The 16,108-nt window shown below is 31.5% G+C and overlaps 2 protein-coding genes across 2 annotated transcripts; both read left to right on the top strand.

The window, feature by feature from the left end:
- On the top strand, positions 1-2,664 carry LOC109791175 (putative receptor-like protein kinase At5g24010). Its single transcript, XM_083075311.1, has one exon. The coding sequence runs from the start codon at positions 51-53 to the stop codon at positions 2,529-2,531; it is 2,481 nt and encodes an 826-aa protein (XP_082931437.1). The 5' UTR covers positions 1-50; the 3' UTR covers positions 2,532-2,664.
- Positions 2,665-6,113: 3,449 nt separating this feature from the next.
- LOC109794680 (putative receptor-like protein kinase At5g24010) lies at positions 6,114-8,928 on the top strand. Its single transcript, XM_020354120.3, has one exon. The coding sequence runs from the start codon at positions 6,246-6,248 to the stop codon at positions 8,760-8,762; it is 2,517 nt and encodes an 838-aa protein (XP_020209709.2). The 5' UTR covers positions 6,114-6,245; the 3' UTR covers positions 8,763-8,928.
- Positions 8,929-16,108: the final 7,180 nt, after the last annotated feature.

The following is a 16,108-nucleotide window of genomic DNA, read 5'->3' as shown; positions in this document are numbered from 1 at the left end:
CCACTTGACCTCTGGCTGAAGTCTTCCTCTCACTCAAGAATTATTTTTCCATGGCAACTATTCAGCTAACTAGAATTCAACACTCTCTGTGCACTCGATTTATTTTTCTTCTTCAGTTCTCATCATTGCAGTTCTCTTCTCTCGGCTACAACGTCCCAGATAAGTATTTTATCAATTGTGGGTCAGACAGTAATGTCACCGTAAGTGGGAAGGTTTACGTTGGTGAATCAAACCCTGTAGCCAGGTTTAGCAGAAGTCAGACAGAAAGCAGTGTGTCACAAGTGCCCTCTTCTCACTACCAAACCGCAAGGATTTTTCAAAGTGAGTCTTCGTATGAATTCGATATCGACACAAATGGCACCTACGTGGTACGTCTCCATTTCTTCCCTTTCTCTTCATCCAGTAATCTTTCCTTGGCCAGGTTCAACGTTTCGTTTCCCGGGTTCTGGTTTTTGCAAAATTTTGATGATGGCAACTCTGTTATAGTAAAAGAGTTTTTCATTCATATCACATCCCCCAGTTTCAGAATCACTTTCAGACCTCAGTTATCATTATTTGCGTTTGTGACTGCTATAGATTTCTTCGTACAACCCCTCCATTTGATCGATGATCAAGTCGCGCGTTTTACTTATAGTGGCAATAACCGAGGCTTAGATGCATACAGCGATTTATACTCTCGGGTGTTGGAGACCAAACACAGGCTTAATGTTGGTGGCAAAACTACCAAAGATAGCTTATTGAGAAAATGGATTCCAGATGATACTTATCTCGTTTATCCAGAAAACGCCAAGAATAGTTCCCCTTACCATGATATTAAGTACCGTGTAAGTGATGACTCCGCTGGTCCAAACGCAAATCCTTTTACGGCGCCAATGGATGTGTACGGAACTGCTAAAGAGATCAATAATAACTCTGCTGGTGCCGGAGACGCTAAACTTTTAAACATAACATGGCGACTTCCGGTGGAGAAGAACATAGATCATCTCCTTCGGCTTCACTTCTGTGACTATTTCAGTTCACAAATTGATCTTACATTCTTCAATGTGTCCATTTACGACATCAATGTTATGCCTGTAAATAATGACAAAAACGTGTCTAACGAGTTGCCTGCCCCTTATTATTATGATTTTGTGGTGCACTCTGATGACTCTGGATTTATGAGGGTCAGCGTAACACCTGATGCATCTGCTTACGTTCCTAATGCATTTTTAAACGGGATAGAAATAATGAAAATGATTGAATTACCAAATTCTGTTTCTATTCCTTCTGACATGGGCAAATCCGATTCCAAGCATAATCACCTTCCTGTGTTGCTGGGTTCAGTTCTTGGAGGCTTAGTCCTGTTTTTTGTAGTGGTTGTGGTACTTGTCTTTCTTTGGCGTCTTAAAATGAGGAAGCAAAAGCCCGTTGAGAATTTGGACTGGTTGCCAATGCCAGTTATTGCTGGAGGGAGTTCTCACGGCAGATTGACTGAGGGAACCGTCCAAGGCCCTCCTCTTCCCAACATAAACCTTGGACTCAAAATTCCATTGCTTGATCTTCAATTGGCAACAAAGAATTTCCACACAAGTCAGATAATTGGCAAGGGTGGTTTCGGCAACGTCTACAACGGAGTTCTCAAGAATGGCATGATTGTGGCAGTGAAAAGAAGCCAGCCAGGGTCAGGTCAAGGCCTTCCAGAATTTCAGACAGAGATCATGGTTTTGTCTAAGATTCGTCACAAACACCTTGTTTCCTTAATTGGGTATTGTGATGAAAGCTTTGAAATGATTCTGGTTTATGAGTACATGGAAAAAGGGACACTCAGAGACCATTTGTACAATACAAACTTTCCAAGCTTGTCTTGGGAGCAGAGGCTTGACATTTGCATTGGAGCTGCCAAAGGTCTTCATTATCTTCACAAAGGAGTGGTTGGTGGAATCATTCACCGTGACGTAAAGTCCACAAACATATTGCTTGATGAGAACCATGTTGCTAAAGTTTCAGATTTTGGCCTTTCAAGAACAGGTCCTCTTGATCATGAATCACATGTCAGCACCAGTGTTAAAGGCACTTTGGGGTATCTTGATCCTGAGTATTTGAGGAAGCAACAGCTGACAGAAAAATCTGATGTCTATTCATTTGGGGTAGTTCTTTTGGAAGTGTTATGTTCAAGACCAGTTATTGATTCATCGCTTCCAAGTGAACAGATAAACTTGGGTGAATGGGGAATGCTTTGCCAAAACAAGGGGATACTACAAGGAATAGTTGATCCTTCCATCAAGGACCAAATAGATGAAAACTCACTCAGGAAATTTAGTGAGACAGTAGAAAAATGTTTACAAGAAGTTGGTTCTGATAGGCCAACCATGGGAGATGTGTTGTGGGACTTGGAGTATGCGCTGCAGCTTCAGAGAGGTGTTCATGGTAATAGTTATAGTAGTGTTTCTGCATCACTTCAATTGCCCAATGTTCGGCGTCTTGCTTCATTCTCCACACCAAATGAAGTGGATGACTTGTCTAAGATTTTAAATTCCGGCAGCATAATGTGATTGTAGCTATAGTGGCAGCTGATACGCAAATTGAAGTAGCTGCCCTATGAAATAATGTTATGTTTTGTATTTACCATTGGAAAAAATATATATAATTATTATAATATTTTATTAATCTTTTATTTATAATATTGGATAGAAAACTACTCTATTTCCTTGGTTCTGTTTTGTAATTTCCTATGATATTGTATGAATTATTTTTTTATAAAGATTTTCATAATCTTTATGAATAATTTAAATTTAATTATAATTAAAATAATGTTATTTACACTATATAAGGGATACCTTCTTTTGTTTTCATATTTTTTAAACATTTATATTTCTTTATTATATATTATTTTTTTCTTATCATCATATCTCTTATGCGTAAAATAAAAAAATATCTATATTATATATATATAAAATATCTCCTTTCTGTATTCATATTTTTTTTTTAGACATTTATACACTTTTATTATATATTTTTTTCCTACCATTATATCTATTAAAGGTAAAATAGAAGAAAAACACATGTAGAAAAAGATTAATTATTCATTCTATTAATAATAACTACCATCATATTTTGTAATCATCTTTAGTCTCCAATTCTGTTTTTCTAATTGTATATTATTTCACTTGATTTATATACTGTAATTTCTATTATTTTTATTTTTATTCTTATTATTTTTAAAGCAAAATACTTAAACACATAGATACATAAAATACCTAAATCCTATTAGTTATACATAAATTTCTTAAAATTTATTATTTGAACACATACAAGTATAACATTTAGAAAGAAGTGAAATAATAATATTATTGATAATTTTTAATAACAGACTAAATATATTTTTTATATAATAATAAACTAAATATATCATTTACATATTATGTGTGTAAGTGTGCGTAAAGAAAATATATCAAAAAGTTTCAATAAAGACTTTCCTTGTAAATTATCACTACATGAAATGTTACATATAATGACATACAAAAAGTGTCACTATAGATACAATATATGTAAGTATATATTTATTTGACATATAGTTACAAATAATTTTAGTGTTGATTTTGAATGAGATTTAACAACATATTTTGTGTGTTACTATAACTTATACTCCCACTTTTTAACAATATACCAACATATATCATATTTATTGAATGAGTAAAAATAATTTTTAATGACATGTATAGTATCAATATAGAGCGTGTGTCATTATATGATAATTTTCTTATAGTGTATAAGCTATATGAGACCTACGAGAACCCACCCATGACATGCGAGAAGATGGGAAAAAATGGCTTTGACTTCTTATGAGTAATTTCCTTCTAATCTTTGGAAATTTTTTTAATGTTATTCCATGTGTTGAAGGCTACATTTTGATACTTCAATTTGTTGTTTGCCTTCTCTTTGGTTTGGGATTGTGATACCCATTTTTGTGGTGTTTTTATCTTGCTACCTAATTGCATACACCTATTGTGTGATGTAGTGTTGATTTGGTGTCTCCTAGTGTGTTGCTAGGAAGACTTAATGCACCATTAAAATCTCTAATGAAGGTTTTTGTTGGAGTAAGTATTGTGACTTTTTTTTTTCTATATTTAGAGGAGTTTTCTTATTAAAAAATATGATGAATTTGATTTTTTTTTTATTGATATTGTATTGTGGAAAAATATTTTGTTGCGCCTATTTAGTGGAGATTTTTTCTTCATTAGAGATTTGTATCTTTGTTTTTCCTAAAAAAAGTGTTAAAAAAAAGAGGTTGTTTTGACTTGTGCATTTAATTAGGAGGAAAATCAAATGGCCAAATATGATTGAGTTAACTCTACAAAATATACACTTTGAAAGACTTATGAAAGAAATGTTATACAACAAAGATTTGTATAATCATATTGAGGGGATATTGCTTGACCGAGTGATAAATCTAAAAGTAAATTGAAGAAGAGAAATAGATAAGTAGTCACATTGATTATGTAGTAGTTGGATACAAGCGTATATCATTGTGTGGACACTAAAACAATTGCTCATAAATTGTTGAAGATATGTATATGAAATATGAAAAAGGTTAGCTGGGATGCTAGAAAATAATTAATGGTAAAAATAATAATATTTAATTACACTTTTTCACTTATCTTTTACATTCTCACGAATTTTGTGATTCAAATTTTAAAATTGTATGTTTTACTTCAAAACTTTGCACACTTTATCACTCTTTTAGTTGATTATTGATGTCATTAGTTAGTTTTTGACATAATACATTATTTACATGATATATTGATTGTTGACATGAATTATTGATGTGATATATACATGATGTCGTGACATAATGTACGTAACACATTAATGTTTAATGTATCACATCAATAATTAACATGTTACATCATCAATTAATTAACATAGCACGTCAATGGTTAATTAATGACATCAAGTAGTCAACTAATAATGCAACAAAATGTGTGAATTTTTAAAACTTGAGTGAAGAGTTCATCTTTAAGAATGGATGATCCACATGATACACTTAAGGATGACAATGGACCCCTATGAGATAAGTTGTAGGTTTCTTGCCCTTGTCCCGTTGATTAAAAATTTATCTTATACTTACCTCAAATCTAAGCAAATATTCATCAAGAAGATACTCATAAATTTTATAATTATTTTGTAGATATTTATAAATATTTGTGAATTTTTAGAAAATTAAAAAATATAAAAAATAATTTTAAACTTATATTTAATATTAAATATATTAAAATGTTAAAAATAAATGATTGATGTTAACTTTTAAACTTATATTAAACATTGATTTTGTTCAAATATTAAAATAAAAATAAAAATATAAGTTATAATTTAAAATACAAATAAAAGTCTTAATTTATAAAGATAAAATAAATGAAAAATATGATATTTAAAATTATTTACTTTATATATATATATATATATTTAAGTAATATTATTTAAGAGTTATTCTCATATATGAATTCAACCGTGCTTGTCCCGAAAGGATCTAAATAAACTGTACCCATTCAATGTTCACATCCATTTAAACTATCCGATTATTATCCTCCCCGAATTTTATCCATATATCCAACCCTGATATATGGTCACTGGGCTTATTGCTATGGAATTCCACAAGTTTGCACTGGCGTTTTCCATGGTGGCGACTTGACAATTTCGAAAAAAATGAAATCAAAATACTTATATTTGACCGACTTATTTATTATAATTCGACCTTTGAGACTAACTGACTAAGTGGCTGAGATACATACCAGGAATTATCGTTAAAAAATAATTTTTTTTTATGAAACTTATCATATTATTAAATATTTATATTATTTAGTTCAAAATACTAAGATTTATCTTAAATTGACTTTAAGAGAGACCAGGGCAGGGCCTGGAACTAGTTGCACGCGTCCAAGACCACCTTCATATAGTCATACCACAAATATCACTTTTTTTTTTTTTCTCTATATAATTAATACTCATCTTAATCGTGAGTAGGACTTTTCAATTTTAATTTTCATGGCTCTAAAAATCCGTAGTTGTCTAGTGATAAATCAACTTTCAGAATAAAACGAAAAAGAAAGAAAAAAAAAAGAAAAAAAAAAGAAAAAAAAAAGAAACAGGAAATGAAAAGAAAAATCAACGCTGACGAAGTCTTCCTCTTATTCGAGAGTCGAGTCCCCAGACACTAGTTTGGACGGTGCAACAATTATAGGAGAAGCTAATCCCAACACTATTTTTCCATGGCAATTCTTCAAATCCGTAGAATTCAACACTCTATCTACGCAGTACTTGTTTTTGTGCTTCAGTTTTCATCGCTGCAGTTCCCCTCGCACGGGTACAATGTCCCAGATAAGTACTTCATCAATTGTGGGTCAGATAGCAACGTTAGCGTAAATGGCGTGGTTTACGTTGGTGAATCAAACCCTATAGCCCGTCTTAGCAGAAGAAGCAAGACAGAAAGCAATGAGTCACATGTACCTTCTCCTCTATACCAAACAGCAAGAATTTTTCGAAGTGAGTCTTGGTACGAGTTCAACATCGGCACAAGTGGCACCTACCTGGTACGCCTCCATTTCTTCTCTTTCTCATCCCCGAGTAATCTTTACTCAGCCAGGTTCAACGTTTCGGTTCCTAGGTTCTGGTTGTTGCAAAATTTTGATGCCAGAAATGTTACTGATAACAACCATGCTCCGGTGAAAGAGTTTTTCATCAATATCACATCCCCCACCCCCAACTTCAGAATTACTTTCAGACCTCTGCCATCATCATTTGCGTTTGTCAATGCCATAGAACTCTTCCTACTCCCCCTCCATTTGATCGATGATGTAGTCGCGCGTTTTACTTATAGTGGCAATAACCGAGGCTTAGCTACTTTCAACGGTTTGTACTCTCGTGTGTTGGAAACCAAACTTAGGCTTAACGTTGGTGGCCAAATTGTTATCAACGATAACTTGCTAAGAAAATGGTCTCCAGATGATAGTTATCTCGTTTATCCAGAAAACGCCAAGGTTAGTTACCCTTTCTCAGGTCAAATTGAGTATCGTGTAGAAGATGACTCCGAAGGTCCAAATGCAAATAAATTTACGGCGCCAACTAATGTGTACGGAACTGCTAAAGAGATTAAAAACATCTCTGCTGGTGCCGGAGACGCTAAACTTTTAAACATAACATGGCGACTTCCGGTGGAGAAGAACATAGATCATCTCCTTCGGCTTCACTTCTGTGACTATTTCAGTTCACAAATTGATCTTACATTCTTCATTCTGTCCATTTACGACATCAATGTTATGCCGATAAATATTGACGGAAACGTGTATAGCGAGTTGCCTGCTCCTTATTATTATGATTTTGTGGTGCACTCTGATGACTCTGGATTTATGAGGGTCAGCGTAACACCTGTTGAATCTGCTAAAAAAGTTGGTGCGTTTTTAAACGGGTTAGAAATAATGGAAATCATTGAGGCATCAAATTCTGTTCCCCCTGACCCGGCAGAATCCGTTTCCAAGCATAAGCGTCTTCCTGTGGTGCTGGGTTCAGTTATTGGAGGTCTAATCATGGTTTTCGCTGGGGTAATTGGATTTCGTAAAATAAGGAAGCAAAAGCCCGTTGAGAATTCTGACTGGTTACCAATTCTCGCTACTACAGGAGGAAGTTCTCAATGTAGATTGACCGAGGGAACCAGCCAAGGCTCTACTCTTCCCAACATAAACCTTGGACTCAAAATTCCATTGCTCGATCTTCAATTGGCAACCAATAACTTCCACGCAAGTCAGATAATTGGCGAGGGTGGTTTCGGCATCGTCTACAAGGGGGTTCTCGAGAATGGTATGGTAGTGGCTGTCAAAAGAGGTGAACCCGGGTCGCTTCAAGGCCTTCCAGAATTTCAGGCAGAGATAATGGTTCTGTCCCAGATTCGTCACAGACACCTTGTTTCCTTAATTGGGTATTGTGACGACAGCTTTGAGATGATACTAGTTTATGAGTACCTGGAAAAAGGGACACTCAGAGAGCATTTGTTCAATAAAAACTTGCCAAGATTGTCTTGGAGGCATAGGCTTGAAATTTGCATTGGAGCTGCCAGTGGTCTTAATTACCTTCACAATGGACCAGCTAGGGGAATCATTCACCGTGATGTAAAGTCCACAAACATATTGCTTGATGAAAACCATGTAGCCAAAGTTGCTGACTTCGGCCTTTCAAGGACGGGTCCTCTTGATCATCAACATTATGTCACCACTGTTGTTAAAGGCTCTTTTGGGTATCTTGATCCTGAGTATTTCAGGTCGCAGCAGCTCACAGAAAAATCTGATGTTTATTCATTTGGGGTAGTTCTCTTGGAAGTGTTGTGCGCAAGAGCAGTCATTGATCCATCGCTTCCCACAGAGCAGATAAACTTAGCTGAATGGGGAATGCTTTGCAAAAACAAGGGGATACTCCAAGAGATTGTTGATCCTTCTATCAAGGGCCAAATAGATCAAAACTCGCTCAAGAAATTTAGTGAGACGGTAGAAAAATGCTTGCAAGAAGATGGTTCTGGTAGGCCAACCATGGGTGATGTGTTGTGGGACTTGGAGTATGCACTGCAGCTACAGAGAGGTGCAAATGGCATACATGGAGAAACGAATGAGGATAGTTCTAGTACTAGTAGTGCTTCTGCGTCACTTCAATTACCCAATGTTCGGTGTCTTCCTTCACTTTCTACGCTAAGTGAAGCTGATGACTCCATTATCAGGGGTTTTCTCCCAGTTCGAAATTGATGACGCCAAATAGAAGATTAAGATCTCCAATGCACAAGGACATAATTATTTCGTGCTGCCAAATGTTTCTCTGCTTAGCATATCCAGGTCACGTTTGAGCAATATTTTTGTAAAATCTTTTAAAAACTTATAATCACTTTCAGAGCTTAAAACCCATCTTTAATCACTTTTATTAAGTTCAAGTTTACGTTTGAGCAATATTTAGAGTTTTATGACTCCTAACATCACTTAATGAGGTGCCAAGAAAAATCGTTTAATGTCATGAATCTTCGAGAAATAACCGAAGTCTTCAACTTTTGTCCACTATAGGGATTCACACAAAATTTTATTTCATTAAAGCTGGAATATTTTCAATGTTTCATTAGACAAGAAAATTACCAACCAGAAAACCAAAATAGTAATACACAATGTGCAAATAAAAAATGATATTGTCACTGAAATTTCAGCACCAAATATTTGTCAACATTAAAAAAAATATATACTGTGCCACGTGGCAAGACCCAAAACCACAAAATGACATTTTTACTACGTAACTAACATATAAGCAAAATAAATTATATCCAACCATAAAAATCACTAAAAATTATTTAATCTCATGACCATATCAACACACCTTCAACATAGTGCACATATATACTTTTTTCATGAAACAACGGTAAAAAAAAAAAAAGGAACATTTTCGGGTGTATCTAATTATCTAAAATTATAAGCACACATAAAGGCATATGAAGGCAAAATGGGCTATAAAAATCACCAATGAATCATATTTGATCAAAACAACATAGAAGCATCACATTTTTATTGGTAAAGTATTTCGGTATAGAATTTAGGATAAAAGTAAGCTTGAGTGAAAATAGGATTCTCTTCATCTTGTATCAATAACAGTGTTATATTTTTTCTCATCATGATATATATTATTTTTTGTCTTAGTAATAATTTTGTTGTATATATTATTTTATAGATTAAAGGATATTAATCTGTTAGATTAGTAGATAGTAAATCGATAATAGATCGCTTGATATTAATATGATTAACCTAGATTGGTTAGTCATAGGCTTAGGAAGTTCCACAACTCTCCATTCCTAAGTATTATAATGTGAAGAGGATAAATAAATAGTTCTAAATACTTTAATATATAATCAGAACAACTAGCATCAAATTTTTTTTGAAAAACAAGTGCATAAAAACCAAAACAACTAGAGATCTAGAAAAAGAATAATCTAGGAGTTGAAATGAAAGCATAAGAAATAGAGGGGGAAAACACACAAAAACAAGAGGAAAATATCAATTGTTAGAATCTTTCGTGAAGATCTGTTATGACAATTTTCGATCGTTTTATTTGGAGACCATTTTGTGAGATATGGGTTTTATTGATGGACTTCCCTTATGATTCTCATATTTGAAATTCCCTTCATAAGAAATGAGTTTTATTTTTTTATGATTTAGTTTGTTTAACAAAAGTTGGATTTTCCATTGGAGGCTTTGCAATCTCAACAAGGGTGAAGATATAACAAAATCATTAGATGTCTATGGGGCATGGTGACAAAGATGAGTGGACTAGAGATAAATATTTGAATAGTGATGTACAACTTTATCAAAAGGAATTTTAATTTCTTAATAAATCTTATGTATTTTCATTTAATAAGAACATATTACTCTCATTCATTTTAGTATTTATCTACATACATGTATATCTATTTATTTGTCTATCTATATATCTATTTCTATAAGAACCTTTTGTGAGGATTTGTTGCAACGATTTTCGATCATTTTATTCTAAAATCATTCTTGTGAGAAACACTCATATCCTCACCACCATGAGAACTATATCCCAAAATATAAGTCTATTAATGAAGCTCCTTTATGATTCTCATATTTGAAATTCCCTTAATAAGATATGAGTTTTATTTTCTATGATTTAGATTGTTTAACAAAAGTTAAATTTTTTATTGGAGGCTTTGCGATCTCAACAAAAAAAAAAAATATAACAAATCATGAGATGACTATAAAATATCGTGATAAAGATAAGACCGAACGTTCTAATAATAATACATAACTTTATGAAAAAAAAATTAATTTCTTAATAATTTTTATTCTATTTTCATCTAATAAGAACATGCTCCTTTAAATTATTTTATTATTTATCTACATACATATCTATTTATTGGTTTGACTTTGAAGACAATCTTAACATTTGCATTTACTAAGTCATGCAGAAAGCAGATAACTCGTGAAGGGATTGAAATCACCGGTATCATAAATCCTATTTCACTTCCTGTCCTTCAATAAAAGATTGTCACATTCACATCTACTAAAATAGCCACGTACGTAGGATTTATAACCTTTTCCAATTTGTTTCACAATAGGCATGTTTTATCATTTAGTGAAACTAACGAGAAATCGAAAAATTACTCCTCCTCTAGAAGATTAAAGACGTCGTCGGACACCAATACGTCACCATCCCCAACCTGCTAATTTGCATTTCCCAAACAACTATCCTTCCTCTGGTATCTAAAACAAAAGCTCCAAGAACAAAAAATAGAACCCCAATTTGTCAAAAATTCACACTTGACGTGAATCCCCTTCCACCCTCGTCGCATCACGTATGGCGTCCTTCACGACAGCAATAACACCTTCGGGGAGGTGAAAGAGGAGAGGTGGGTGATGTTTGCTTCGGATGGTATGGGTGATGGAAGTTACCTTAATGATGTTAAACTTTGAAAAACTAATGTATATTTTTAAGGGAGTTGTTAAGGTATCCTAAAAAATAGAAAGGTTTTAATATTTTTTTTTATGAATTCATAAAAAGATTTAAAAAATTAATTTAATTATAAGATGAATAATTTAAATTATATTTATAAAATAAAAAATAAAATAAAATTATAGAAATTAAAATTATAAAATGTTAATAATATTATAAAATATTAAAAAAGAATTAATAAATAGTAGAAATAAAAAATTATTAAAATTATAATATAGAAATTCAAAAATTTAAGACAAAAAGATAAAAATATACTTAAAATATAATTCAAATTAAAATATAGAAATTCAAATATTTTAAGTGAAAAGATAAAAATATACTTAAAAAATTATTAAAATTAAACTATTTAAATATATAATAATATTATTATAAATAAAATTAGAATATATAAAATAAAAATAAAATAATTAAATAATTTAAAAATTAAAAAAATAAAATATTATAAATATTATTTAAATAAATTATTAAAAATATAAAATATAAAATAAAATTATAATTACAACTATACTAATACTCTTTTAAATAATGTAACTATCACATAATTTCTCTATTTTTAATTGACGTGACTTAATTTGATTGGAAGAAAAAGAAATGAGACAAGAATTTGGGTTCATCCCTCGTGAAGCCTCCTTACTGAAGAAAGAACCAAACACATGTTGCAATGTGCATTTGTTTTTTCTCTTTTTTTTTAATTGTTATTTTTTATTCACATATTTAAATTAACAACAACAAAAAAAAAGTTAAGAAGTTCATATCGGTGCTTTATATTTGTTTTCTAATCATATTTTTAACAAAACTAAGATATGTAATAACAAAGGTAAAATAACAAGAAAATAAAATAAAAAGATAAACGAGAAAATTATGATGATTTGACTCCCAATCGGAATTAAGTATGTGTAAGGTGAATGGTGATTTTTCATTAATTTATAATCACGGTTCTATACTACGTTATATTAATGCCAATTCTTTACTTAATTTTTCATGCTAATTTAATTTTTATGTTAATTTTAATTCTTTGGTTGATTTTTAATTTTCTGAAATTAATTATTTATTATAAATTTTGATTTTTGTTTTAATTTTTAATTTCATATTTCCTTAACTCGTTTCAATATATTAACGTTAATTTTTAAGAGAAATTCTACGGTACTCATATTATTTAGAAGGGTACAGATACAGTTATAATTATAATTTTATTTTATATTTTATATTTTTAATAATTTATTTAAATAATATTTATGCTATTTTATTCTTTAAAATTTTAAATTATTTAGTCATTTTATTTTTATTTTATGTATTCTAATTTTATTTGTAATAATATTATTATATATTTAAATAGTTTAATTTTAATAATTTTTTAAGTATATTTTTTGTCTTTTCACTTAAAATTTTTAAATTTTTAAATTTTAATTTTAATAACTTTTTAAGTATATTTTTGTCTTTTGTCTTAAATTTTTGAATTTCTATATTGTAATTTTAATAATTTTTATTTATATTATTTATTAATTCTTTTCTTTTTTAATGTTTTATAACATTATTGAAATCTTATAATTTTAATCTCTATAATTTTATCTTACTTTTCATTTTATAAATATAATTTAGATTATTCATTTTATAATTAAATTAGTTTTTTTTATTTTTATAAATTTACATAAAAAAATGTATTGAAACTCCTTAATATTTGAGGGTACCGTAGCAACTCCCAATTTTTAATTATGGTTTAATTCTTTCATGTTTTAATTTTAAAAAATTATAACAAGTATTTATATGTACATGTATGATATCACTAGATCTAACTTAGTTAAGATATGCATTGCTATAAACTTTTTAGTAACAAATTTGATTATGTTAAATAAAATGTATTTATATGATGATATATAATATGATCAGAAAAGTGAATATATGATTTATTGATAGATGATTGTTATTTTATTCAAATGATATAACAACCAAAATGACCAACAAATAAAGAAATAGAATTATAACAAATCAGTAATAAATCAATGTAACAAATCAAAACAATTAATGTTATTATTCTATCAATCCTATGCAAGTTGAGGAATGGATATCAACCATATTCAGATTGGACAAGATGGAATGAAAGGGTGCTGGTAATAATGCTTTTGTATGTATGCCAGCTAGTTGATCTGAGGAGTAGACTAGCAATAGGTGAACAGTACCCTCTTGAACCTTATTCTGAACTAGGTGACAATTGATCTTGATATGTTTTGTATGCTCATGGAAAGTTGGATTTTGAGCTATTTGGATGCTAGAGTTGTTGTCACAATACAAACAGATTGGTTTAGAGAATGGAATGTGAAGATCCTACAATAGGTATATTAGACACTAAATTTCACAAATAGAGTTGGCTAAAGCTCTATACTCGGCCTCAAATGAATATCTGGAATTTGTTTCTTATTTCTTAGATCTCCAAGAAATAAGAACATGACCATGGAAAATAGAAAAGCATATGAATGACTTCCTAGTATCCAAATTTGAATTACTGAAGGTAGTTAGTTTGAGATCAAAAGAAGCAGGAAAAATAATCCTTTTCCTGGTGACCATTTAACATATTGCAGATCCCACATGGTAGCTTCATGATGAGATTGTATTGGATTAGAGACATACTAACTCAATTTATTCACAACAAAAGTAATGTCTGGTCTAGTATTGGTGAGGCATAAGAGACAACCAATTAGTCTTCGATAGGATGTTGAATTAGAAAAAAAGATTACCATCATCTTTGACAAGTTTCATGGGTAGTTAACAAAGCAGTACTGACAAGTTTGCATCCCAATAAACCACTATTATCTAACAATTCAAGAGCATATTTACTTTGATTAAGAAAAATTCCAGTGTGTGATCTAGCAATTTCAAAACCAAGGAAAAGTTTAAGATCCCCAGTGTCCTTGATTTGAAACTGCTGGTTGAGAAAGTTCTTAACCTATTGTATTTCTGTGAGATCATCACCTATTAGGACGACATCATCCACATATACCAATAAAATAGTGATGTGATGACTGGTGGCCTTGATGAACAATGAATAGTCTAACTTGGATTGTATGTACCCAAGAGAGATCAAGGTTGCAATTAACTTGGAATTCCATTGCCTACTTGCTTATTTAAGACCATATAATGATTTGATCAGCTTGCATACTTGGTTGGAAACCTTGTTAGATTTGCATTTAAACTTCCTCTTCAATATCTCCATGGAGAAAAACATTATTTACATCTAGTTAATGTAAAAGCAAACCCTTGGGAACAACTAAAGCTAGCACAGTCCTAATTGTAGTAAATTTCACAACTGGAGAAAAGGTCTCAAAGTAATCCACACCCACCATTTGGTTGTAACCCGTTGCCACCAGCCTAACTTTATACCTTTAAATGCTCCCATCTAATTTATATTTGATTTGGTAAGTCATTTACATCCTATGGGTTTCTTTTCAAGAGGTAGATTAGTTAGGATCCATGTTTTATTCAATTCAAGGGCAACTATTTCTTGATCCATGGCATGATTCTAGCAATCATGTTTGGCGGCTTGACTATATGTTTTTGGTTCAACATGATTAAAGATGGAAAAAATAAAAGATCTATGGCAAGGTGATAGATAATCATAGGTTAGAAAATTATAGAGAAGGTAGGAGGTACCTAATGATGAATTGACATGCAGGTGAGAATGGACTATGTTGCAGTGATAATCTCTAAGGTAGTTTGGTGGTTTTCTTTGTCTTGTTGAGATTTTGGTTGATGTTTCAATGGCTTGAATATCTAGTTGAGGAGTAGGATTAAGAGGTATAGGAGAAAAATCAATATTGATTGACTAAGTAGGGAGACGTAAAGAGGAAATATCACAAGTTTCATGACTGGATTTAGGAAAAGGGTAAAATTGTTTCATAAAAGACCACATAAACAAGAATACCTCATAGGAATACAGATCAAGTAATAAAAAGCCTTTGAGTCCTTTTTTGTTGCCTAAGTAAATGCATTTTCTAGCACAAGGTTGAAATTTTGTTTTATTTATAGATATGGTTAAGGCAAAACAAAGGGAACCAAGAACTCTTAGGTGGGTGAAGTCGGGACTTTAGGCATATAGGATTTGAAAGGGTGAGATATTGTGAAGTTTTGGAGAGGGTAAAAGGTTGAGAATATGGACCACATGAGAGATAGCATAGGACCAAAAAGGAAGGGAAAGATTGATTTGAATGAAGCAATGATCTATGTTAAGAATATGTTGATGGTTTTTTCAGCCACTTCATTTTGTTGTGGTGTTTCTACACATGTGAATTGGTGAGTTATGCCTTTAGATTGAAAGAAAGAATGCATGAGAAGTTCCTTACCATTATCACATCCAATGGTCTTATTTGTTTTGTTAAATTGGGTTTCTATGAAGGAGATGAAATATGTGAGGTGTTGTCTAGTTTCAAGTTTGGTTTTAATCGATCTAATCCAAGTAAATCAAGATTTGTCATCAACTATGGTTAGGAAATATTTATGACCTAGAATGGAGGGGGTAGAGAATGGACCCCAAATATCTACATGTATAAGATCAAAAATGTTGTTTGACATAGAAGAGCTAAAAGGAAAAGGT

This window comes from Cajanus cajan, chromosome 5 (assembly GCF_000230855.2).
Source record: "Cajanus cajan strain Asha chromosome 5, NIPB_CcT2T_4, whole genome shotgun sequence".
Taxonomy (NCBI): domain Eukaryota; kingdom Viridiplantae; phylum Streptophyta; class Magnoliopsida; order Fabales; family Fabaceae; genus Cajanus; species Cajanus cajan.
Note: the sequence above shows the minus strand (reverse complement) of the source record. Positions and strands in the feature narration are given on the sequence as shown.

Bases quoted from the DNA above. Each gene is read 5' to 3' on its own strand.
- LOC109794680 (XM_020354120.3), top strand. From the start codon at position 6,246: ATGGCAATTCTTCAAATCCGTAGAATTCAACACTCTATCTACGCAGTA.
- LOC109791175 (XM_083075311.1), top strand. From the start codon at position 51: ATGGCAACTATTCAGCTAACTAGAATTCAACACTCTCTGTGCACTCGA.